Source organism: Lynx rufus, unplaced genomic scaffold (assembly GCF_022079265.1).
Source record: "Lynx rufus isolate CCGP_SWC_20201006 ecotype Redwood Valley unplaced genomic scaffold, mLynRuf1.p SCAF_1, whole genome shotgun sequence".
NCBI lineage: Eukaryota > Metazoa > Chordata > Mammalia > Carnivora > Felidae > Lynx > Lynx rufus.
This window is the reverse complement of record NW_025814823.1, coordinates 168,154,005-168,180,379: the sequence shown is the minus strand read 5'-3', so window position 1 is coordinate 168,180,379 and position 26,375 is coordinate 168,154,005. Positions and strand designations below refer to the sequence as shown.

At 40.2% G+C, this 26,375-nt stretch overlaps 1 protein-coding gene across 1 annotated transcript in view; it reads left to right on the top strand.

Moving 5' to 3' along the window:
* Positions 1-25,835, top strand: part of FBXL17 (F-box and leucine rich repeat protein 17) — a 495,516-nt gene extending 469,681 nt beyond the window's left edge. Inside the window, exons 8-9 of the mRNA XM_047090120.1 lie at positions 4,418-4,560; positions 23,791-25,835. Of these exons, the coding sequence (XP_046946076.1) occupies positions 4,418-4,560; positions 23,791-23,931 (284 nt within the window). The 3' untranslated portion in view covers positions 23,932-25,835. The remainder of the gene's footprint in view (positions 1-4,417; positions 4,561-23,790) is intronic.
* The last annotated feature ends 540 nt before the right edge of the window (positions 25,836-26,375 follow it).

Here is a 26,375-nt window from a genome sequence, read left to right as displayed (position 1 = left end):
CTTAGCACATAAAAACGTATATTCAAACTGCATTGAGATTAGGAATTAGTCTTGCATAATTTATCTCTTTTCAAGGCTCAATAAATATCATTGTAATGTGTCAACAGCCCCTAGTGAAGGTAGTAATCACACATTACATTTGCAGCCCTATCATCCCAGGTGCAATCTACAAGTTCATGATCACCAATAGAGAGTAGGCAGTTCAGGAGCTCTAGCAGTGACATAATGACTAAATACTTATATAATGCTCTCATTTTCCCAGAGCATTTTATTTTTCAAAACTCTTTAAAGTCTTTTCATTTTATATCAACTGCACCACTGTAGAATGCTTTGGGAAAATATCACATAAATCATGACATTTATGTAGTGCCAAGCCCCTTACATGTATTATGTCATTTGAACCTCAGACCAACCCCGTGAAGTAAGCAGGACATATAGTCAACATCCCCATTGTCCAAGTGAGGAAGCTGAGACTCAGAAAAGTGAAATATCCTGAAGTCAGACATCTACTAAGTAGTGAGCCTGGAAATGAACTTGAGACTGTACCACACTACAAGTGTCATGGTTAGCTTGTGAAGAACAATGAAAAAATATTCAAAGGTAGGATATAGTCACAAAGATGTAAATTGTTCTGTATATTCTGGAATTTACAGATTCTGGTGGACCGTGTTTTATGGTCACCGTGTTTTACTTGGCTCCCTGCAAGCTGTAATGGTTAAGTCCTGAATGGTGGTAAAGGGGAAAAATACATTCTGTATACATGCAGACTCCTCAACCACCCGTGTGCTGCTATGGTAGAACCAACACTGGCCTTGGAGCCAAACTATCTCGGTGTGCACCTTGGTTTTGCCACTTAGTAGGGGTGGGGCCTGGCTGAAGTATTTAACTTCAGTTTTCTACCATAAAATGAGTATTGTTTTTGCAGGGCTATTGGACAGATTAAAAGTAACTTCATCAGGAAGACTCTCCCTAGTGCCCACCCCCTGCCCCCCCTCCCCCTCAAGTGTTATTCCTAAAGTAATCAGTCAATTTCCTTCAGGACATTTGTTACAATTTAGATTTATATATGGTGGTGTGTTTATTTGCTTCACACCTGTCTCTCCTACTAGAATGTAAGTTGAAGGACATCAAGGACTCTGCTTGTTTTTGCTACTCTGTGTCTCTTATACCTACTGAAGTGTCATTAATCATTGAATAAATATTTCTAAAATAAATCCTGCCACTTCTTGGCCTTGTTTTTATTTCAGCTGCACAGAATGGCCTACAGCTGCCCTACCCTTTCACATCTCTCTATGCTTACATATGCTGTTTCCTTAGCCCAACATACTTGCCCAAGCTCCTTTGTTCTCCTAGAGAATCCTTACTCATCCCTCAAGACCTCGCTCAGCTCTTCCATGAGAGCTCCTATGATTTCTCTTCTCCCTTGAAGAGTGAGGGGCTCCGGTGCCCCCTTGGCATGCTTCTGTAGTAGACCCAAACCATATTCCAGTCATTGGTACGTTCCACTAATACTTTTAAGAACTACCTCCGTACCAGGCACAGGCTAGGGGCTGGGCATACAGCAGTGAATAGGAGCTGTCATACTTATGGGAGAGATGGGCTACAACAAAGTAGCCAACAAAGTAACCAAACAAATTAATAATAGCATTTCCAGTAGTGGCAAATGATAGAGTGATCCATTTTGAGAAGCTGACCTTTGACTTGAGATCTGAGAAGCGAGAATGAGATAGGAATGGGAAGAGAGGGGGGATGAGCATTGTATTGTCACTATTTACTTGGGTGTTCCTCATTTCCACCCCACTCAGCTGGCCTCTGAGTTCTGAATCTTTCTGTCCCCAGCACCTAGCACAGGCCCCTCATGTCACACCCACGGTTCCACTTCCACACGCCAGTGGTGCAGCATGTTAGAACTGCCTGGTGACTGGCCCCATGGTTCTGACTTAGTAGATCTCATGTGCAGCCGGGACTGAGAGCCTAATTCTCAGCCTATTATCCCTCACTTAGTGTCTTGTGACAGGGAAGGTCATTCAGTCTTTCTGTGACTCAGTTTTCTGATCTTTAAAATGGAAATAATAACAAAACTTCATAGGGTTTCTGAGAGGATTTAATGAAATAATATGCCTAAAATTCCTAGCCCAGTGCCTAGCCCATGGATAGTCAATAGACATTAGACAAAATGCTCTAGAGCAAGTACTCAGGAGGTGTTTGCTGAATAAATGAACAAGTTAAGGAATAATAAAGTTCAGTTCTTACTTTACGGTATAGAGCCATGTCAAAACAAACATAGAATGCCCTGATTTATCTTCAGTTGTCTTGTTTACTGCTTATTTTAATTTGGACAAGAAAGGAAAAAAAGGGAAATAATAAACACCGGTGTTCTTAGCAGTTAGAATCAAAAGCTATTGACTCTTCATTTGCTTATAAAGCAGCTTCTAAAAAACTTCTCAGATAATTATTTTTATGTTTTTCTGTCCGGGCAGGGCTTTCATGTTCTAGCCTCAAACCTAAATAAAAGTACATATCTACCAACCTGGGGCCTTCTGCAACTTATGATTTGTCATCTTCTGAAATTACAGTTTGAAATTGAAAGAAATTTCTTTTATGTATATTCTACTTCAGTCATCATAGGAGATCCTTAGGATAGCATAACTAGTGAAATTATGATGGTGCCAGAGATCATGGCTTTCTTAGGGCAGGGACACCGATGGGATTAACCCGGGATATTACTTCTACGCACAAAATATCATTCAGACCACTTGGCAAACCTTTGGCAAAACCCCCTCTACCCTGCTCCACTTCCTTGAAAACTAAATGTCAAACTAGCGGGGCACCTGGGTGGCTCAGTCGGTTAAGCATCTGACTTGATTTCGGCTCAGGTCATGATCTCATGGTTTGTGAGTTCAAGCCCTGTGTCAAGCTCTGAGCTGACAGTGTGGAGCCTGGGTGGAATTCTCTCTCTCCCACTCTCTCTTTTCTCTCACCTCTGCTTGTGCTGTCTCTTTCTAAGTAAATTAAAAAAAAATAACAAATGTCGAAGTAGGTGGGCAAAGGTGAAAGCATGAACAAATTCGTGGCATGAGGAATTTCTAGGAAAAAAAAATTTGTGTCCTTCATCGCATTTTCACTGGAAGACACTGATATGATGGGTGTTTTTGTAAACCTTAAATATCAGGCTACTTAGGAGTGCTTTGATACTTGAATCATAGGCATGAATTTTCTAGTAAAAAAAATATTACTGAGGTAATTGGCAAAGAGATTTTGCCAAGTTCTTTTCTGTGAGCTGTAAGAGTTAACATTTATTTACGTGAGTAATTCACTCTGCTCTTATCAATCTAGTCAATTGGAAAATATCATCCGCCTTTAATGTCACAGAAATCAACTCATCCTATCTTAGAATGAGGAAATAATTAGCAAACAATTTCTCTGTCCTTTTTAAAATGTGTGGCATTGTTTTCAGGGTTTTCTTTTACAAACCAATGCACCATGAACTTATTCTGGCTGGAGGTATTGAAATCTGTTTTTCTGCTCCACAAATGTAGAGGTGTGCATGTCTATCAAGTCAGAAGTCCGTAGCAAAGAGCCACCTTCACTGATTGGTCGCTCTGACAGGGTGCTGGGTAATGGAGCAGTGATAAGTGGTGCACATCGTAGATTATGGGATAAGCATCTGCCCTTTAGTAGTGATCCAATGCTAAACAGTCAAGAAGACTAGAGATACTGATAGTTTTCAGATGACAGGCTTCATTTTATATGTTAATAGAAGGAAGACTTCTGATAATGGTGAGGAAATTCAGCATAACAAATGCATTCCCTTTACCACACTGTAGCATGGCACCAATTAAGTTCAACTGTATGTATAATGTACTCTTAATTCCTAACAGTCCCAAGAAGGACTAATGTGAAAAATATTATATAGTCTTACATTTTACAGATCGTGAACAGCTGGAAAAAATTATGCCAATCGGTAAAGAAATTTATATGCGGTATAATACACCTCAAAATGGTGCTTACATGGATTTTTCTTTTAAAAAATTTATTAAAGTTATCTTGGGTAAAGTTTAGTTTCTACTCAGCATTTTCTGTAACATTATATATATAATTCATTTTAATTTATTCCTTCTGCAGATATGAATGTTTGAAAGTACAGGTAACCTTGTAATGAGTAAAACTGATAAGAAGCTGTGTTCCAATGAAAGGGGAATTATGGAATGATTATTCACTTTGTGAAAGGGTTTGTCATAGAGCAAGCTTTCCTAAAGCATTTCAAATTTAATTTCGTTTACAAAACATTCATTTACACACAACATTTCAGGAACAAATTTACTGAGGAAATGAGAGAAATAGTCATAATAAGATAGAGATCCCATACACTGCTAACATTTATGCTTGCTTTCTCTCTTTCTGTCCCTCTCTGCAGCACTGATAGCCATTGGCCGGTACAGCATGACAATAGAGACTGTGGATGTTGGATGGTGTAAAGAAATTACAGATCAAGGAGCCACCCTGATTGCGCAGAGCAGCAAATCTCTAAGATATTTGGGACTGATGAGATGTGATAAAGTAAGAGTTACCTATCAAGTTTGTAGTTAATAGCTTTCTATCATATTCTCTCTCTCTCTCCCCCTATATGTATGTATGTGTACGTGCACATACATGTACTGTTACAGTTATGCATTGCAAGATGCCTGGTTTTCTAAACTAATCTGAGGTTATTTTTGCATTTTTCTATTTAAAAATGAATTTTGTGCTTATGCAGAAAGGAAAAGCAATCATATGCACAAATTATATTTGGCCTCCTGTCCCTAAGTCCACGGACCAAAATTAAAAGTGTTTGCACATCACACAGCAATGTGCAGGGTCTAACGGTAAAATTCTTTTCTGGATTCCAAGTTTCCTGCAACAGTAAGGTGGAAAGAACAGTGCCAAACTGGTTTTTCACAATTTGAAGTGTGTGGTTTCAGTGCTCAACATGTATGTATTGTGGCCATCTGGGGGCAAGAAAGGGCCAGTGAGGGAATATTATGTGGGAATTTGTGCCTTTCTGCACTTAAGATGTCACTTTTAGTACATGATGAGAAATGGTCCCAGAGGTCCCACTGAAGGTGTGTGGCGCTGGCCAGAGATGTGAGTGTGAGTTTGGGAAATTGTGCCACGTTTAATATGGGGCCCTTGAAGACTACGAAGGAAAATGATAAAAATCTGTATTGATCACCAAGTACTACCGAGATGCTTCCATGTTTCCCCTGTAAGTCTAAGAAGTGGTTATTTGTGCTATGAACAGGAGAAAATGGAGACTTAGTGAGACCAGACCCTGGCCTGAGGCCAGTCATCCAAGATTTTACCGCAGGTCTCCAGGGTCTGGGCCCAGTGCCCGTGGCACACCCTGGGTGCCGTCTCCAGGCACGGGGTCTGCCCCCTGGGAACAGATCCACCTCAGACACTTGCTCAGAAAGTGCTAGCATCTTATAATAATTTACACATGTGTGCTACTTTTGCAACTGGTGATTAGGGACAGATCTAGCAAAAGAGAGTGAAACTAAATATATATGTCTCTCAAAGGACATGCATTTTCTAAATGTACCAAATTTGGGGGCCAATAGAAGAATGGCCCAAATCCTTTGTGTGCTTTTGTCATTTTTGTTAATTGACCTAGTTCTTTTCTCCAAATGCTTTAAATGCTTTAAAATCCCAGCTTATACTAGGCCTTTGCCAGTTAGTTATGTTTAGAGAGATTTTACTATATATTCTCAGCCCAGCCTAAAAAGCTGGCTGACTTTGTTACTAAGCAACAGCACTTAGACCCAGGGGTTGCAAGTCTCCCTCAGATTTCACTACTAACTAACCTAATGCTGCTACTAACCCTTTCACTTTAAAATGACTCCTCTGAGGGGCATCTGGCTGGCTCAGTCAGTGGAGCATGTGACTCTTGATCTCACAAGAGTTGTGAGTTCGAGACCCATGTTGGGTTAAGAGATTACTTAAAAAATAAAATCTTTTTGGGGCGCCTGGGTGGCGCAGTCGGTTAAGCGTCCGACTTCAGCCAGGTCACGATCTCGCGGTCCGTGAGTTCGAGCCCCGCGTCGGGCTCTGGGCTGATGGCTCAGAGCCTGGAGCCTGTTTCCGATTCTGTGTCTCCCTCTCTCTCTGCCCCTCCCCCGTTCATGCTCTGTCTCTCTCTGTCCCAAAAATAAATAAACGTTGAAAAAAAAATTTTTTTTTAAAAATAAATAAAATAAAATCTTTTTTTTTTTAAAGACTTCTTTTAAAACAAGTTAAAGAATCTACAGTAGGCGGAGTATTCTAGAAACGCTAAACAATGACAGCAGCTTTGCTCAATGTCTGCCAGAAGAAACTGCTACTACCTGGGTACTACCTGAACCAAGGACGCCAAAATGTATGCGTTCAAAACGGATCTGTATATCCACAAGCACTCTTAGAAATTACCATATTTCTAGTCTGTACTCCTTAGATTTGTTGAGGTCAGCTCCACCTTCAGAGATGAATGGTAAAAGTTTATGTTCCAGTTAGTACAGGAGAAGATTATTTCCGACATATTTGCTGACCAGCATTTTGCTTATTTTAAGTTAAGGAAAGGATCCTTTTCTACCCAGACGCAAATTAGTCCAAAATGGGATGGGGAGGCTGTTCTGATTAGTGGGCTCCCTGAGAGAGCGTTAGTCCTTTCCTCTGGCGGCCTCTGAATCCTGTCTCCAACCACTGAACTGCTCTGAGAGCCTCTGGCTCCAGCACCATGCTGTCTGCCCATAGCCTGCTGTGGTGCGGCCCAGCCCAGAGGATGCTGGGGCCAGCCTTACTGCCTGGCGTCCTTAGGCTTAGGGCAGCTCAGAACCAGACACAAGAGGTTCTGTGAGGACAGAAGAAGTTTCCAAGCCACCCACAAAGTGCAAATAAAGCCTTGCACATAATCGCTTGTTTGTTGATTTAGTTGGATGGTAACCTAGAGTAAGTAGCTACTCAGCTTTCAAAATTTGTGTTATGCAATCTGTCTCCAGATTTTAAATTTTTATCAAGACTCAAAGTAACAATGTGAGTAACAAAGAGGTTAATAGTTGAGGGCATGGGTTCAGAGGCCAGAGTTAGGTTCACATCTGGGCTCTGCTCTTAGTAGTGTTATCTTGGGCAGTTACTCAGTGCCTCTGTTTCCTCATTTGTAAAATGAAGATAATGATAGTACCTGTCTTGTAGAGTTCTGTGAGCATTTAAATGAATGAACATATACCAAGCCCTTAGAATAATCATGTTTGTTATATATAAAATACTCAGTTCTACTGATTATTCTTATCATCAATGTCATATTAACCTGTGTTTTGATATTTGAAATTTCCAAATGAGAAAAAATTGTACTGCCTGCTATCTGATTTTGAAAGGAAATTAGACAGGAAAAAATAAACTAAGATTAGAAAAGATGCTGCCCTTTTACTTTTTCCTCAGTTAAAATTAAGGTTATTATTTTCTATACTAAGATGTCAAAATTACATTTTTTTTTTACATACTCGACAAAGGAAAACTAATGCCTCCATAGGACAATCTGTATTTAGAATCAACTTACTAACCAGGGTGTAGGGATAAAGAAAGATTTGCAGGGTGAGAAAAGGCTGAATTGAAGAGAAGACAATTCAAATAGGCAGGGAAACAAAAAGAGAGTAATAAGAAAATAGTGGAGAAAAATAAGAATAGAAATAGAAAACACAGAGAAATCATGATCAGCATATGGACATGAAGACCCACGATTTATCTCAAGGTGAGCATCTGTGCCAACCAATAATTGAAGAACAAAACTATTTGGGTCTATCACTCTTCTCTCTGTCCCTTAACCAAATCTGCTAACCGTTAATAAGTCATCAATTTGAGCTCTTCCCCTTTCTGCACACCAACTGGATCCAAAGGAGGAGCAAGAAACCTCAATGGTCTACACCATTAACCCCCTTGTCAGGAATATTGTCACTGGGATCCCTGCGCTGGGGGAAAGATGGGGTTTGTGATGTCTTTGTGTCCCGGGCTTGTGATCTGCGATCCTATAGTTCTGCGAAATAGTGAAGGCAGTTATATTTTCTTTCACACACAGCCAGTTTCATTTGGGGCCACTTATATTTAATTTGGAAGCTATACTTTACCGAACTTGAGCTTTTTTCCTCACTTGGGCTTTTGAGGAATTGAAAGAATGACGAAATGCATTGCATTTGTTGTAGGAAAAGGTGTTTTCCTCCGTCTCCCTGTTCTTTCTCTCTCTCATTTGGTAAACAAAGAACAGATGAGAAACATTCACCATATTCTTAGCAGATAAAAGCAACATACGCTTAGACTGTCAGACAACTTGTTTGGCTACAACATTGGTGACTTGTAGGGAGGAGTCCTCCAGCCATTCCACAAATGCAGCATTCCCTGAACACTTGTAAAACTAGGAAGTGCGTTAAGAAGCCCGTGTTTGAGTAGCTGTTCCGATTGCTGGATGGATAAGCATGTTAGAGGCATTACTTTGAGTTTTAAAGCCGACGCCACTTAATCTCCTAAACTTCAGTGCATTGTAAGAACCAAGAGAAGAAAACGCTGTGTGAGACGGCTTTGATGAATTGGGGTGAACTTATATTCTTAAAGACTGTTCAAAGGCTTACTTGACCTTGGGAATTAGAGTTGACCCAAAATCACCTATCAACTTAACACGCATTTATTTGGTGATTTAGTTAAAACTGCTTGTATAATCAACGGGACTCTCTAATAAGAGTGATATGTTTACTCTGCTTTCCACAATTATAGACAGTAGGTGGTTTTGGTCAGAGAATATTTTCACAACCTTAGAATAGAATATTCTGTAGAATTCTAGAGTCCATATAGATCTGTTTCTTCTCATAATAGGATATTTTCCTCATTTCTTACAAGGCCATTTGGATGGAGAACAAAACTGAAAAGGACAAAAAAAAATCATGGGAAAGCTGTAGGGCAAATGGAAACGCAATGTTCAAGGTTAATGAAAAATGTTTGGGGTAACAGGGTTGATGAGAAGGGAGGGAGCCCAGTGGCATGGCATTGGCTGAGAAACCAGACCTCGCCAGAGGCAGCCTGGCTGGTTTGGGAAACCTCGGTGATAAAAAGTCGTGGTGGAAACCTCTGCAGTGTGTGTTAATACAGAAGTTCGGAGACAGAGGGCCTGAATTATGAGCAGCGAATAACATCATAAATGTAGCAATTCTCAAATGCCAAACCCTTGTGAAAAGCAGTTGGATGAAGAAATGCTGGAGCTTTTAAAAGCTCCCTTTCACTTTCTTTCTTTCTTTCTTTCTTTTTTTTTTAAACTTCATGCAGAACTAATTTTACACACTGTTCATTTGATTTGAAAATGCCAGCGTCTGGGGTATCATTAAAGAGCGTTATTGAGGGAGCCACTCTTGGCAAAGATTTGGCTTAAAAAGCCTATTTGTTCTTATGTCCCTGGAGAGTTGTAGATAGGAAGGAGAAAGTGTACCTCGATTTACCTAACGCCGCCCCTCTGCCTAGGCCGGGACCAGGTAGCTGCCCTTTTGTTGGGAGGAGGCTCCTTCTCCTTGGCCTCTAGAGGCGCCAGGAGGGTTGTGGGGGCCACATTACTGAAGGAATAGACGCAAATAGATTTTGAAAGGTCCACCCCAATGTCCTATGACCAAAGCCTCTTGGAATTTCTTTGATTTCTAGTTGACATAAATTAGAATTACACAGGCGTGAAGAGTCCGCCCAGAAAAGATCAGAGAGGCTTCTGGGGGAGGAGAAGCCTCTGTGTGATCCTATTGATTATCCAGCTGCCTTCAGGCCAGGGGCCTCTGCGAGGCTGACTATTATTGATCCACACCATGGAAATAATCGAATTAATTCATTTCTCATCAAACTACCATTGCCAAGACCTTTCTCCTCACCTGCTCCAATTCCTGAAGTACTTAGTCGAGGAGTGAAATAGATGATTTCTTTCAATAAGAAATGATTTCTTCAGGTCATAAGAAATTCTTGTTTTCACACAGAGTTCCTCATTTAAATGGTAGGGAGATTTAATCAAATCAATAAGAAGCCAACCCAGAAAGCAAGTAATAGAAACCAGTCATCTCTTTAAAGCCAGAAATCTACTTTACAGCCTTCAAATATCAAGGGCCAAGTTTTGTGTGCCCAATTTAATGTAAAAATATTCAGGAAAAATTGACCACTGCATTTTTCAGGAAGTAATTATGGTAAGAGAAAGCCTCAACAACCTAAATATTTCTGTGGAGAAAATGGAGTTTTTATCAGCTTGTTTAGGAATCAGGAGCAGGAAAGCCCTATGGGGAAAATAATATAGGACTCTGTAACTAATACACAGAACTAACTGGAAAAATCAGTTTAAAGGAAAAATAATTTGTGGGGCGCTGTGTCCAGGACTGTTTGGGTAGCAATTCAGCCATGAAACAAAGTGTGTACCTGCAGGGACTCCCCTCTTCCCTGCCATTCATGCACAGCTGTTTCCAGATTGCCCATAGCCAAAACTGAGAATTGAAAATTTATGCCTTATCAAAGAAAATAAAGTGAAAAAACAAAACGAAACAAACCGTCCTGTGCTGATAAGGTGGGAGTGGTCTTGCCTGTGTTAGACTGTGCAGCCCAAGGCCTAGGCGACATAACCATTGCCCTGACAGCCCGTAGTCATGTGCTCAGAGGGAGAGGGAAGATGAAAAATGGTGACAGCATGGCTGGGACTCTAAAATCTGAACTGAAGTCCTTCGCTTGAAGTATCAGCATCTTGTTCCTTTTGCTGATAAAACAGTTTCTCCAGGTGATTTTCGCATAGGAACACTTTAAAACACATTTTTACAACCCTCTCCTGATTATTCCTGGTAATTGAAACAGAAAAACACATCAGCTGAAATTCAGAGGTTACCTCACAACCGCACTGTGGCGAAGCGCTCCCATCTCCTCTTCTGCCAATCCTGGGCACCTGAAAAGCCTTCCCTGTATTTAAGCATTAAAGCAAGAAACACAGCATGGAGCTTTTATGGCAAAGGTTAAACTGGTAAGCACTGGTGTCAAACTGCTGGGTTTTTAAATTCTACCTACTTCACTTGACTGCCTGTGGACTTTGGACAGCTTAATCTCTAAAAGCCTCAGTTTCACCATCTGAAAAATTGGGATGTATTTACTCCATAGGGTTGTCATGAGACTAAATGAGGTATTGCAATAAAGCACTTAGCCCAAAGTCATGCACGCTGCAAGCCCTCAGTAAATGTCCACTACTAGTGCTATTATATTTATTCATATATACGTATCTGTTCTAGAATCTGGTCTGTGATATTCAACCATGACATGAACTACCTGGCTCATGATATTGTAGCCATGAATAGAAATTCACATGCGAAGATCTTACAGAGAAACACCAGGCCCCGAGACTTAGCAATTCTCAGAAACAAATAGAATCTATTTTTATCATAGCTAAAATTCATTAAGTAACAATTCCACTTATTATAAAGGAAGAAGGAACTCAGAGACCAATAGGTCTCAGTCCTTTGGGGTAAACAGAGTAAAGACTTGCCAAGTTAGAAGGCCACTCAGTGTGAAGGCTGGGACTTGTTTGGTTTGCTTCTTCAGGAAAATCGACATCAACCTAGAACGCTTTAAGGGAGAGTGCTGTAAGGAGCTGCTTATATTTTGCTCACTTCTATTATGGGAATGATGTATGAATTTTTTTTTTTTTTTTTAGAAAGGAGGAAGCAGAGGGCCTACTGTTCCCCAAATGCTGGAGGAATAGAATGTTATGTTGGAGTTTGCCTGAAGGCACCAGGGAGCGTCATTGCTTTGTAGTAAATAATCTCCTTGGAACTTTGATTTGGCTTAAGTAATTATATGAAAGAATTAGATTGCAGGATCATATTATTTTTCTAATTTAGAAACAGAAAAGGTAACAGCAGTTTCTTAACAGGGTTCAGATTAGATCCCAGAACTCCTAAGCACCTGACTTCACAGAATAGAAACAAAGACAGCCCACAGTGGCTCAGGAGACTGAGGGACTCCTTGGGAAGGAACAGGCTCAGCCCGCACATGAAACCTGGCCATCCAGCAGCAGGTTTGCAGTGAAAGTTTTATTTGGCAAGTGGTTTTTCAAGAAAAAACCCAAACTCCTTCCCCTCTCCCAATTTTTATCTATTTTATCCATTTATTCAAGAAATATTTGTTGAGTGTGCTTGTTGGGTTCCAGTCACGGTGATAGGAGACGGGTCAGAAAAAACAGCAAACAAGGCAGTTCCTACCCCATAGGTAGGGGAGTCTCCTAGGGGAGACAGGCCAGCAAATGGGCAATTACAATGCAGTAAGACTGCAAATTAATTTTTGAAAGTGGTACCCCAAAGTATATTTCTTCTGCATGAAGAACCTTGCTTTGACCCCACAACTTCTTTCAGCTGCATTCCTCTACAGTTCTATTTTCTGCCACTCTCCTATTAAACTCCTTTCTGCAAAGGATAGACTATGAACAGTCATCCTTCCTTTTTCACCACTCCTTACAGTCTTACTTCCATCCTCATCACGCCACTGAGTCTGTTCAACATCACCAGTGACTTCCTTGTCACCACATGCAGCAGCCACTTCTCTGTCCACAATTGGTCTCATCCCTTAGCAACTGCACGCATATGGTAACCATGCCCTCTTTCATGAGAACGCTTTTCTCTTGCCTTCAATGTCACCACAATCCTGGCTTTTCTATCTCCATCTCCTGTACTGCCTCTCTCATCTGTAAAGAGGGAATAAAAATAACACCCATCCCATAGACTATGGAGAGAATTAAATGAGTTAATGCATGTAAACTTCCTTACATGAAGCAAGCAAGGACCATTTGCAAGCAAGAACCATGTGGTGGTGAATTCCTACCTTCTTCATCCCCATCACTCTCCTCCTCACTAGGTTGTAAGATCCATGGATTTCTCCTTCTGTTATATTGCCAGACCCAGCCATAGGGGCTGATACATAACAGTTACCTAAAAAATATGTATTGGATGATGGATGAATGGATTGTGTTTCTTATCTGCATTCTGTGTAGCTCCAAGGTTCTGAGGAGGTTCCTCAGAGTCTCTGGGAATAACAGAGCAGCTAAGAGGGCAGGGTGCCTGGTCCTTACCATCTAACTGACTTCAGCCAGAACAACCCCACTTTTATTGCTTTGTTTATTTAGTTTACTTATTTGGTTTGTGTATTTATTTATTATTCTGGTTTGCAGAAGTATTGTACAGCTAAAAGCAAGTTTGAAAAACATTAGATCCCACTTCCTCCTGATAATTTTATAGATTATAAGAAGTAGCTGGACAGAGGGAAATTAGAAAGGTAACACCTTGGATTTAACACCAGCTTCCTGTAGCTGGGGAATTCTGAGTGTAACTGAAAGCCCCTGGGGTTCAGGACAGTCACAGACTGAGTTCAGGCATCTGCTGTGTGATTGGGCTCAGCATCCTTCTGAGCCTAACCCTGGAATTCTCTGATTTATGTAGAGTCTCTCTTCTGAAAACCAGAAATACCACTTGTTTTCAGGCTTTTTAATCTACAGATTTACAGATCACTTTTAAAAAAATTTTTTTTTTCAACATTTATTTTTTTCTGGGAGAGAGACAGAGCATGAACGGGGGAGGGGCAGAGAGAGAGGGAGACACAGAATCGGAAACAGGCTCCAGACCCTGAGCCATCAGCCCAGAGCCCGACGCGGGGCTCGAACTCCCAGACCGCGAGATCGTGACCTGGCTGAAGTCGGACGCTTAACCGACTGCGCCACCCAGGCGCCCCAAGATCACTTTTATGCAGAATAAATTTTTGTTGGTAATAAATTTGTTTTAGGAAACAGGTCAAATCCATAAATTCTACCTGATGGCAAATGCCATTTTAGAAAGATATTTTTTTTTTGGTCAGGTGTCCACTGGTGATTACCACTGCCCCAGGCTTTCTGTAAGAAAATAAAAACTGAAATCAAGAAAGCCATTAAGCGTACAAGAAGACATTTTTAGTTCTGAGAGTTTTCTTTCTCGATTGTGTTTTTTAGCTTAACTTTGTGAGTTTAATTTAGAAACACCCAGATGTGTTCTATAAATACGTTGTACTTACCGCTCAGTTAGTGACTACATTAATTATCTTATTAAGGGCCCAGTTTTTCTCAAATAGTCGATCTTTTGCTGAACCATTTAGAGAATTGCAGATGACTCACCAAGTAGCTATCTCCATCCTGATGTCCCACACAGGTCCGCTTTGGTTCTCATCTGTACCGCACATGCAAATCTATACTAAAAAATGTATGCATTTGTGCGCTAGGTCAATTCCATGGCCAGCGGTCAGTGGCCTCAGAGTGGCCTATGCAAGGCTCTGCATAGAGCTTACACTTGACTTGAAACATCCTTCTTGGTGAAGGATTGCTTGGATAAACGGAATGAAAATGTCACTAATTTCTCTCTGACAGTCTGGTTGTTGGACTCCTGTCACACTAATCTCTAATTAGAGGCTTCAGGTTGGCGAGCCCCGATTCTCACTTAACACTGCAGGCGTTTCTGTGATCTTCATCCTCCCAGGTTCTTTGCTGCTTCCTCACTGTGCTAATTCAAGTGAATAGAAAGCAATGCTAGTGTTAACAGGCTACCCACATCTCATGAAAAAGAGACAGCATGAAGCCAGGCCTGTTGTGATATTGACAGAGCATAGCACTTCCAATCATTGCAGATTCTGAAATGGAATGACTGCATTTGACAAAGTTGACTGAATTTATGAGCCTGCCTCTGTCAGGTTCATTGCATTCTCAGTATCTGTCTCTTTCCATGCTTTGGGACTTTTAGATGAGTGTTTTGCCACCCAAGAGTAATATTTCTTACCTCTTTCTATTAAAAAAAAAATCCATCCTTGAAGGCCTCAGGGAGGTTCATGCATGAAGCATAGTGCATTGTGGGTGGCCTGTAGACACCTGACTCCCATATGTAACAGGTAGCTTTTAGTCTCCAATAAAATGATCAATTTTTCTTCTTAAAATTATATTAAATACTTAGTCGTGCGTGCCCTGTCCTTCACCTTATGGGTGGTCCCTTGAGGAAGCACTACATCCATCCATGTATAGCTGGGTTTAGGGGAATCTTCCCTTCCATTAGCTATTGGAAAACTCAGGAGGTGGCCTCCTTGGGCTGTGCCCAACTAGAGATCCAAGACCAATGGTGACAGACAGGAAGCCAGTCTGTTTTTACCACATTCAAAGAATATACCTTTTGTTTCAGGTAGGGGTGAGTATTTGTAAAAAGATGGGCCAATAAGCTGTAGGAGCAACCATTTGTTTTCTCCATAACCCCTGACTCAGTTTAATAGGGCAGCGTGGGAGGCAAGTGCTTACTTGTTGTCTTCCGATAATCTTAGTTCAGACTTTGCCTTCAGATTCCCAGGAGCAGAAATCACCTGTGCCCTCTGGGAACTTCACAGCTGAAAGCTTTAACCTAGTGGGTCTCAGCCCAAGCTGCACATTGGAATCTCCTGGAGGGTTGGGGGGTGGGTACTTTAAAAAACACTGGTGCCTGGGTCCCACATCCCCAAGATGCAGGTACAGTTAGTCTGGGATATGACCTGGGCACTGGGGTTTTTAAAAGATCCCCAGGTGATTCTAGTGAGCAATTATGCTGAGATCCACTGTATTCTTATTTGTGTTCTTGTTTGCAGACACAGTTTAACTCATCCCACGTCAATAAATGTTTATCAAACATTTGTTATGTCTGAGTTGCTGTGGGGTTTGTGGTGAAGGGCCTTGGCTTGACTAAGAGAGACAGAGGGAAGGAAAGGAATGCGAAGTTGACTGTTGAGTAGAGACAAAGAGCAGGTGCTTTGGCTCACACGTAGAATCATTTTCACAGCTCTCACCAGTCTGGGAAAGACCCTTAATCTTCATTGTGGGCTCTGCCTGCAGCCTGTTCATGCATACTGAGCTACTGCTGTATCCTCCTCCAGACTTCTGGAAAGCTTAGCCTTGCTGCTGAAGAGAAAGAGTGTGAAGAGAATGAAGTAAGAGACTGTAAAAGTCCCTCCAAATTTTTGGTGTCCTGGACCTCCCTGTTCTAACGTAGGGAAACATAGGTAAGACATGGTATGTCACCCAAGCAGGGACATGAGAAATCCCTCTGCAAAGGGAAGAAAATAGAATCCCCAAAGAGAGCCTGCTGCATGTTGTTGGCTGTGCAGGGTCCTGGGAAAACCAATGTATCATCTGCTGTTTTATTCTTTTCTTAGTGTCCTATTTAAAATATTTTAAACTGCACTTAGATGACTCATCTCATTTACATGCAAAGTTGACATATTACTAGAATTCACATTACCCTTATTTTATCCATTTTAATATGTGCCCATCTCGGGGCCAGTGGGCACTTGCTTAAAGAGCAATTGGGCCTGTTTTGAATATGCATTGTCTGAGATGACTTTTGCTACACCTTGTGAATGCCGGGTTCCACTGATAGCCAGTACAGTTTCCCAGAGAGCCAGGAAACTCAGAGAGAAGCAGATTCCGGAGGCGTATTGCCCGACAGACAACACTCTGCCTCTGGGCCGCCAGGAGTCAGCCTCTGGGGCTGTTAGCAGTGAGTGACATTGCCCAGGGAGTCTGTGAAGAATGACAGACCAGTGTGAGGGCAAGAGCCCTGAATTAGGAGAGAGTAGTTGAATGTGCTCTTTGCAGCCCCTTCACAGATGTACTGTGGGTTCCTTACTTTTCCCACCTGAAGATAGGGGGATCCATTTTCTTCACTCCCCTTTCCTCAGAATGGAGCTATGTGAAGCAAGAACTACTGAAGTTATACACTTGAGTTTGCTACATGAGCTGGAGAAACATTACCTTACAAAGCTTACAAAGTAAGGGACAGGTTAGTGGTTTATTCTGGCTCATGAATGGGTTTCCTTTCTTCCCTGAATAATATGTGTGTATTTAACAAATGTGTACACAGGCTGATGCTTCCCTGTCCAGAAGTTCAATTAAATATTCCTTCTTTTGGAAAGCCTTTTCCAGCTCTCCTGGAAAAGGTCAGGTGCCTCTGTCCACAGCAATCTGCACTTCCCCTAGAAATCAATCCTCAAGCTTTGCTGTTGCTGGTATAATTGTCCATTTTCCTTGCTCCAAAGGGTCAAGAACCTTGTCTGTCAAGTTGGCCATTCTACCTCTGTCTGGGACACAGAAAAACGTGTTGATGGGCGGGAGACTGGAGAAAAAGCAATGCCTGTTTATGTCATGGGCAGTTGCCCTGCCAGAAGGTCCCTTGTTAGTCCTGCAGCTTCATCATGTTTCTATCATGTTTCAAAGTCTCATGCAACCACAGCTGCACCATGGAATATTCCACAAGCAAAGTGAGATCTATTATAATTTACATTCCCACAGAGCAGCCATTTTGAAGACATTGTAAAGGACTTTGAAATGTGCTTATATGTAAATTGAAATCATTTTTTGTACCATAGATGGAAAAGGAATGTCAGTGAACAGTTTACTGGCCAGGTGATCAGCTAGGCCACAGTATGGCACTTCCTGTGTCTCGCTGTTACCTGTGTGCCAAGGCAACATGGCACAGTGCAGAGAACATCTTTGCTTAGGGGTCCTGGATTCAAATGCTAGCTTCTATTTACAAGGTACATGACCCTGTGTGAAATACTAATCCTCTCTGAGCCACAGTTCATGTGAAATAAGGAGTATTAATGCGTATATGCCTGGAAAATAGTAGATGTTCATTGAATACTTTTCCCATTCCCTCCTTGCTAGAGTGGAGGCATACTTTCGTTTTGCCTTTATTGGTCATTATGGTGAAGAATTAACAAATTATGTTCAACTTTTTGCCAAAGTAAACCATGCTGAAGAGAAGAAATGTGTTTGATTTATCCCCTACCACACAAGTGCCTTATTCTGATGAGCACAGTGTTTCTCAGTGGGGGGCGTAGGACAATTTGGTTTGAAGAATTCTTCCTTGCCCAGGACTGTACTGTGAGTTGCAGTATTATTTTCATGCTATCTGGGACAACAAATGCCACACGTCACTGTGATGACAACACCAACGATAGCAACAAAAAGTTCCTCGGACTTCCATTTGCCCCCCAGGGAGCAGTAAAGGCAGGTAGAATTTCTGAAGCCCAAGAAATTGGGTAGCATTATTTTGAGGTAGCATCATTTTGAGTCAGGGGATCTGCCCACAGTTCCCCTTCTGCCTCCAGATAACTGTGACATGAGAAGGCACGTTAAATGTCAGAAAATTTCAGAATCTTCTGTGGGGCCCACCTGGGCCTGCCGCCCTGAGCAGGGCACTGACGCTGGAAGCAGAAGTGGGTTTTTGCAACGTTTTGGAAACAAGCTCATATCTAGTGACCAGTAATGTGTTTCTCAGTGTTATCCATCCAGTCTAGTGTGTCACTGATCTCCAGTAAGGAAGGCTGCCCTCATTTAACTCCAGTATGGCCTAGCTTTTCCTTAGTACTGTCTGACAGCAGAATGACCCAGCAGAAATTACTGAACCACCAGCATGAGCTACTTTGGTGTCCTGTGCCAAATTATTGGAAACCCGAGGGGAGGTGCATCTGGAAAGAGGCTCCCGGTGATGTCGGTTGGAAAGGAGAGTAACACAGAGAATCGCCTTAGGTATGAACTTCAAAGGATGAAAGGAGTTTGGAGCTGCCATAATGCCCAGACTTTAGAGACTGCTACCCCTGTAGTGGGAACAGTCTGGGAACAAGGTGAGGTTATGTCCACTGTTTCTGATGCAGAACTAATTCGTGCTTTTGTGTTTACTCTGTACCTGTTCATTGAACAACTACTACATTAATTTAGCCAGCAAATATTTATTGAGTAGTTACTAGGTGCTAGGCATTCTATAGGTGCCAGAGATGTGGCAGTGAACAAAACCAACAAAAACTCTTATCTCATGAGCTCATAATCTAATGGGGGCGAGAATATGCCAGCCAGTGTGCAAAGGACTGAAAACAAAGAGATGACTCAAATACTCTTTGCTGTCAAGAAACACAGTCTAGCAATAGCGTAATACATTTTAATGTTATTGATATTTTCAGTAGTGGTCACCTTTGCGTGGAAACTTTCTCCATTTAAAAAAAATGATTTTTTTAAAAAGTGATTTTAAGTGGTTTATTATATTCATGAATGTGAGTTTCATACACTCAGGTGTCAAATATTTCCCCCCTCACAAGAAATGTGTCCTATTTTAAAACATGAGACAAAGAGGAAATAATAATCACTTCACATAAATGTTTTTTTCTGAAAATTTTATCAGAAATAGCATTTTTTGAATGGTAGGTATCATTGGGGAGATACTTCAGATTTGGGCTTGCACTTAGCTGGAACTTTCTGGGGAAAGTATTGATAAGGTGAAGGAATGAGTGTGATGGTCTAGAGAAATTGTTTGAACTGAATCTCCGAAGCTCGAAGAGTCTCTTCTCATCCTTCCATAGTAGTAACAGGAAGAGAATGAAACTATGGTATGATTTACCTTAATTAGCATAGCAATTTACCTCACATTTTCAAAAAGTGCTAATAGATGTTAACTCAAAATAGATTAAAATACCAGACAAATTGCTACTACCTTGAAAAGAGTTATAATAATTTTGAAAATGTAAATTATGGTTATGCAGTCTTTGGAGAGAACTATAAAATCCAATCTTTCTTATATTTAAAAAATAACCTGTGGTACACACTTTTTTTTTCCTTTAATCACAGTAATTTCTTCAAATGACACCACTGCATATTTCTTTAGGAAGATAGGCTGCATTTTTCAAATCTCAAGTGTAATATAGGAGTTGCCGTTGATGGTTTTCAGCAAGAGGAAAAGAAATTGAATACAGAAAACCAGGGATCATGGAGAAATGTAAAAAAATTAATCTATGTTCCCTTTTTATATTACACACATTTTATGAGTTGGAACAGAGAATTGTTCCTTTCATTCTAGCAAGTGGAGTTGTGCATGACAAAATGTCTGCAGAAATGTGTATGTAGGCGTAACAATTTAAAATGCTTTGGACCCTCCTGGTGTCTAACGCTGAACTTTTTCTCTAAGGCACCAAAGTGCTTATGGATTCTATACAAAGAGGTGAGCATAATTTGTACTTCTGAGGAGTAAATGAAAATAACTTTAGTATAAAATTTGTCACACTGTATCGCCAGGAGACACTATAAGTAAAAGATAGAAACTTCCCTAGTGGGAACACATGTATTTCCCCTGAATAGCTTCTACCCAACAAAGCTCTAAAATGGAATATTTGCATTTTCCCCTTTGCTTTGTTTTCTAGAATTTACAGAGCACAGTTAGCAAAAAGATTACTTAGAAGACATATTATATCCACAGAGGATTGCTGGTTTAATTCAACTATACAAAACCAAGTTACTGTCTATTCTTGCCCATAACCTTTGAAAGCCAGAGACCTGACATACTCTGTATTCTCAGCTATGGGTATACCTTACTTTAAGCAACTGAAATAGGTAAATTGAATTTTGGTAAATCAAAGTATATATACAATATTGGCAGAGAAAATCAGTTAACCTGACCGTGGATGCCTTTACCAAAGTGAATAATTATCCCCTAATTTATATACTTCATAAATTTATGTTTATATATCAGGTTTGCTTAAGGTAAATTGTATCTCTCTTCCCACAAAACAGTTACCACATAGAAATATTTTTTTTCTGTGTTTAAAAATTGGATCTCCAAAACAGATTGCCTGTCAATCCCTAGGTATCGGACTTTGTGCAAGCCCACATGTAGATCAGAAAAGAGGCAGCACAGAAGACAGTGCCCATCTTTACAGTGGGTTTAAATGTTTTCTCTTCTCGGTTTTCTGATATCCGTTTTCCTGGTCATTGTTCCTTGAATACTGAGTGGTCAGGACTTTCTCCCCTTGCCATGCATCCTGTCTGACCAAATGACTTCAGTTCTTTCTTAATGAGACCTGCATCCTTATGGGTTTGTTTATGACAGAAGGGAGGAAGGTAACCTAACAGCAAAGTGGGGAACATCAGGTAAAGAAAAGGGAGGATTTTCTGAAAGTAGATATTTAAAACCTGCACTGTTCCATTAAGGAAAGTTCTAGAATCACCTCCAGAGACCAATAAGGTAGAATAGACTCTTCCTGTATATGATGTATGTTTTAAAGCTTACTTCTCACCCTATGATTATTTTATTTTGAACACTACAACTAATGATACCAAGGTTCACTTCTGAAATATCTCAGAAATTGAACAATATGGAGCATCACGACAGAGAATCGGTCACCCTAGCGTATCGTTAATTAACTCATGCACCTAATAACCATTTACCAAGTGCCTGCTCTAATAATAAGAGCTACCATTTGGGGACCTTTTTAAGTCAGTCACAGTGTTAAGCATATCATTACACTTAAGCCTTACAACAATCCTGTTACTTTTAAGTAGTTTTATCCTGTGTGTATAGTTGAGGAAACTAAATCTTAAAGAAGTAAAGTGAAACGAGGGTTCAAACCTGTTTCTGGTTGACTCTCAAGTCCATGGTATGAACCACAGTTGCCATTTTTCTTCTCTACGTTGCACACAGCTTGACAGCCTTAAAGGTAAGAGACAGTCTCTGGTCCCCAGAGGCTCTTCTTATGCAGGTGGAAGCCATAGGCAAGTAAAGAGATGATTATACAGTGAGAGTGCTTAAATAAAAGAAAGAACCATGCAGGGTGCCCACCACAGGTGCACAGAGAAGGGGGTACCTAACCCTACCTTTCTGGGAGATAGGCTTGCTTCGGGAAGGCTTCTTGAAGGAGGGGATTCCTGAGCCAAATAAGAGTTCCTCAGGGAATTGGTCTTTGTGTGATTAGTATTTAATGTCTGGTTTTGCCTTGCTCTTGAGTTTCCATTTCTTACTTGCCTTTTGGTATTTTTTTTTTATCATTCTGTCACTAATAACTAGGCCTGACTTGTGGGTACAAAAACGATCATGGCTCTTGTGGATTGTACATTGGGGCAGGAGAAACAGATATTAAATTAAGTAATTATAAACTAACTTTATAAGTGTTATGAAGACAAAGTGGGCAATGTTAGAAGAGTAAATTACCTAAAAGCCTTACCTAATTTGGGGTGGGGGGGAGCAGGGATAGGGCAGTGAAATGACATTGGGGAAATGACACTGAAGCTAAGAACTCAAGAGTAAGTAGGAAGTAGGCATGAAGAGAGGGCTTTTAGGGGGAAGTGGGTTAAAAAGTATTCCAGGTAAAGAGAATAACATGTGCAAAGACCCTGAGGCCAGAAAGAACTTGGACAGTTTGATTATCTGGTATTAAGTCAGGTGACTGGAGTATCAAAAATACACTACCGAGATACATAGAGACAGATGGCGCATGGCCTTCTTAAGTGTACTGTCTTAGGCTGCCTCAACCCAAGCAAAACTCAGATCATAAATTTAAATTAAAAAAATTAAAAATGTTGCATAAGAATCCTCTTAAGGCCATCAATTCATATTCTCAACTCTAATTTGTATGTCAGTTTTTCTTTTTTACTTTAAATAATTTTCTTCTTGGTTTTGAAAACAATGTTATGCATCATAACTATCACAAAAAGAATTAACTACATGGTTTGGTTGAATTTGGAGTGAAAGTTGATTTAATACAAGCAAGTCTTGAATAGAGAGGTGTTCTGACAGATTAAGTATCATCAGTGCAATGTTGAAATATCAATTCTCAATTTAAAAAAAAAAGATTATATATAACAGTTTTCCAAATCACCCAGAAAACATCATGTTATCTCAGAAAAGTGTAGACGACTGAATGTCATGGTCGTCATACTTCTAAGCAGGCTTTCAAAGCAAAAAGCAAGGGTTTGATGTTGTTTTAGGCATTTCTTGGTGGTCCTGATCTTTTTCAAGAATGGACAGACATGGAGAGGGAGCACAAAATTATGTATCATAAGCACCTTCTTTCAGACCAGCTTACTCAGTATAAATGAAATATTGATGCATTTGAAAATGCCCAAGTGTTCAATAAAGATTTTAAATAAAGCTACCTAAAAGTTGTGGTTCTTAGGTTAATCATTTATTTATCTAAAGGATGAAGGAAGCTGTCTACTTCTGTGATATGAACTGCAATCAGCTTAAAAATAATTGACAAATTAATCCCTTCACAGCACAGCAATTGTAAAGGTGTTAGTTTTAATTAGGCCTGTCTGATTGCCTTGTCTAATCAAGAATCAAGGTGGTATCTTTGATGGTTAAGGTCTATTGGGGCCATCCCTGACCTGCCAGCCATGTATGTTTTAATTATTGATTCCTCACATTTCAGCCCTTTTCACAAAGGGACTTGAAGTTTGCAATGCCTTAACATTTAAAGGGAAGAAAAATAAACATTTCCCCCAACACTTCCATCTAGATTCCTGTGGATCCTCTCTACCACTCTACAGTTTTGTCCTAAAAAAGCTGTCAGGTTGATGATGTAGCTAAATGCACATTAGAATGCTATCTCCCTGCTGCCTCTCCTCCCAGGCACGAGCTTTTCAGTGGGCATTGTTAAGATCTCAACAAGTCGCTATCATTTATGCTTCTAGAAAACACATTTGATTTCTTGATATCCTATGTCTTCTTTAAAAAATCCCTGAGGGTGAATGTAGTACTCAGGAAATCGGGAAGGTCAGGCAAAAAGGGACACATACCTTCTCACAGAACACTGGCTCACATTGCTGATGGGGAATGAGGTGAGAGTTCCTGTTACCACCATTAGCACGTCAGTCAGAGGACACGGGCAGTGGGCGGTCTCAGCCATCCCGTCCTGTGCTTGACGATGGCTCTTCTTTGGTTGCAGGTCAATGAAGTGACAGTGGAGCAGCTGGTGCAGCAGTACCCCCACATCACCTTCAGCACCGTGCTGCAGGACTGCAAGAGGACCTTGGAGAGAGCCTATCAGATGGGCTGGACCCCCAACATGTCTGCTGCCTCCTCCTAACACTCCTGCCCCCTCGTAGGTCCACTCGGATCAGTCAGCAGGGCGGAGAAGAGCAGGAGATTTGGGACAGGCGATCCCTTGGAAGGGTTTTAACTGTTCCACGTGTACGGGTGTACCCGAGTGTGTATATTTGTGTCTTGTTTGCATACTGCATAGCATAAGCGCAATTGCTATTTGTTCCCAGGTGAGCTGGGGTTCTTTTTTTTTTTTTCCTTAAAAATTAAAGATTTCAAAAGCCACACACACCTTTTAGTTTTTAAGTTCAAAGACTTGTTTCTCTAAAAAATTTTTCTTCCTGTAGAACCAAAAAAACATCGGTCTATTATTTTGAGCTTCTAACTACTGCCTCTTGAAGATGCCCCAAAATAAATGCAACTGTCTTGCCTTTTGATGGCATAGAATCCTGCACTTCTGATGATCACCAGACCAGAAGTGATGTTGCACTAATTGGAAACCAGGAAACCAGTACCCTGCAAAATTTCAAGCACATACACACATATACGTTCTTACACTCCTTCATAAACATGCACACGTGCGTGCATACACAACTCCAGGGCAGTTTCTTTCTAGACCATTTCTGACACGGGCCTTCCTCCAGGTCACTGAGGAAACATGTCATCCACTGTGGCTCTGCCTAACTCACTGTATCCACAGATGGTCAACTTGCTATCTGGAGATGATGTAGGGACTAGAGAGAATTAAGCCTTCTGTGAAGTTTTTATATGGAGGCAACGATCTGAACTCCCCTGGCCAGCTCACAAAAGTTAATTATTCATTATTTTGCAAATGTGTTCTGTTGAGTCCTGAATATTTCAGTGAAGTTTTGTGTTAACGTTGTGTTAGCTTTTATTTCATGGATAGTAACTGGTCCAGATATATTTTAATGATATTTGGAGCTAACCTTAGCATTCTCCACATTAAAGGCACCAATGTAATTAATAGTGCGCAGTTATTTAAAAACAACCCTACCGATCATTTAATTATTTTTTTTTGTTAATTTTGGTAATTATGAACGTGTATTTCTGAAATTTGGAGGTAGTCACATAAATAGAAAATTAATGAGTGAGATATAAGTAGACAATCTTCCTATTACTTTCTTTTTTTCTTTTTTTTTTCTTTGCTTTGCTTTGAGCTTTAGAACAGGTTTTATGGATATATGCATGTTATTTTTGAATAGTTCTTGTGCTACTGCAAAGATCTATTGCTGGTTAATGTATGAGTTAAGAGGAAAAATTAGAAAGTCTTCTCATTAAGATTTTGTTTACAACTTGTCAGAAATAAGCATTTCTTTGTTTAAAGATTGCCAGCTTTCAGTTAAGACAATATCGATAAGTAAATGAATATGTGTTTTGATTTCACACATCTTTACAATTAATTCATAGTAGGGACTCAGGCTCAAGTAAACTTGCCTGTGTCTAGATTTATAATCAAGACCACAGGGAGCCTTTTTAAGCTAAAGAGTGATCATCTTTCACAGTAGAGCTAGATACAAAACCCTGACTTGTGAGTTTGCTATTTATTCTCCCCCAATGTGGACATAACTGGTTTTTTTTTTGGTCTTTAACAGATATACTAAGGTTTGAGTTTCACTTTCTGTAAGCCCCAATATGGCTAAAATGATACTAGCTGTAAGAAACAAAATATAGCTTTACATTCAAATACTATTCACTTATTTATAAAGACTCCTTTTTTGTAAACACTGTTTCCTTTGATTACGTCAACATGTTTCTGATGTGGCATTGTTTTGCTTTTAATCCCAATCAGTTAAGAAAATCTACTTAGTAAGCACCAAGGGTATTTTTTCCATCACTAGATAGATTACTAATTTAATTTGAAAGGAATACAATTTGTGTAAGATTAAAAACTGTTTATTATTAATAAAAGAGTTCGTCTTGCACATCAAATAGTATCGTTTTCATATTCATTTCCCCACCACTGAAAAATATTTTAATTCACAATGTTTTAACTGGTTTTTAATCCAAAACTAATTTATAAGACAGTATGTATAGAAATAGTAGCTTGAGTGAATAAGCAAAAGTTTAATTTTTATATACGTCACACTATATTTTAAATAGTTAAAAAAAAAAAGAAGGGAGAGCCATTGATGATATGGATGGTGCCATTTCAGTTCAAAGTTGTCATCTTTAGAGTGTTACAGTTTGCTTGTCAAATGGTTTCAGAAGTGTAAAATTGATTTTTTTTATAATGTTGCGTTGTTTGAATCTCAAATACAGCACTATAACATGCTTTAGCTTGGGGGTGGGGTGGGGTGGGGAACTTGCACTTATTCTTTAAGATGTTGACTAATCCAGAAAGCCTGATGCAACATAAACCTGGAAAACTGCTTTGGTATATTTGTAGAAATCTGTAGAAACATCATATCCAGCCTCAAAGCATTAATCTCAAAAAAAACAACCAGAAAAAAAAAAAAAAAAAAAGCATCA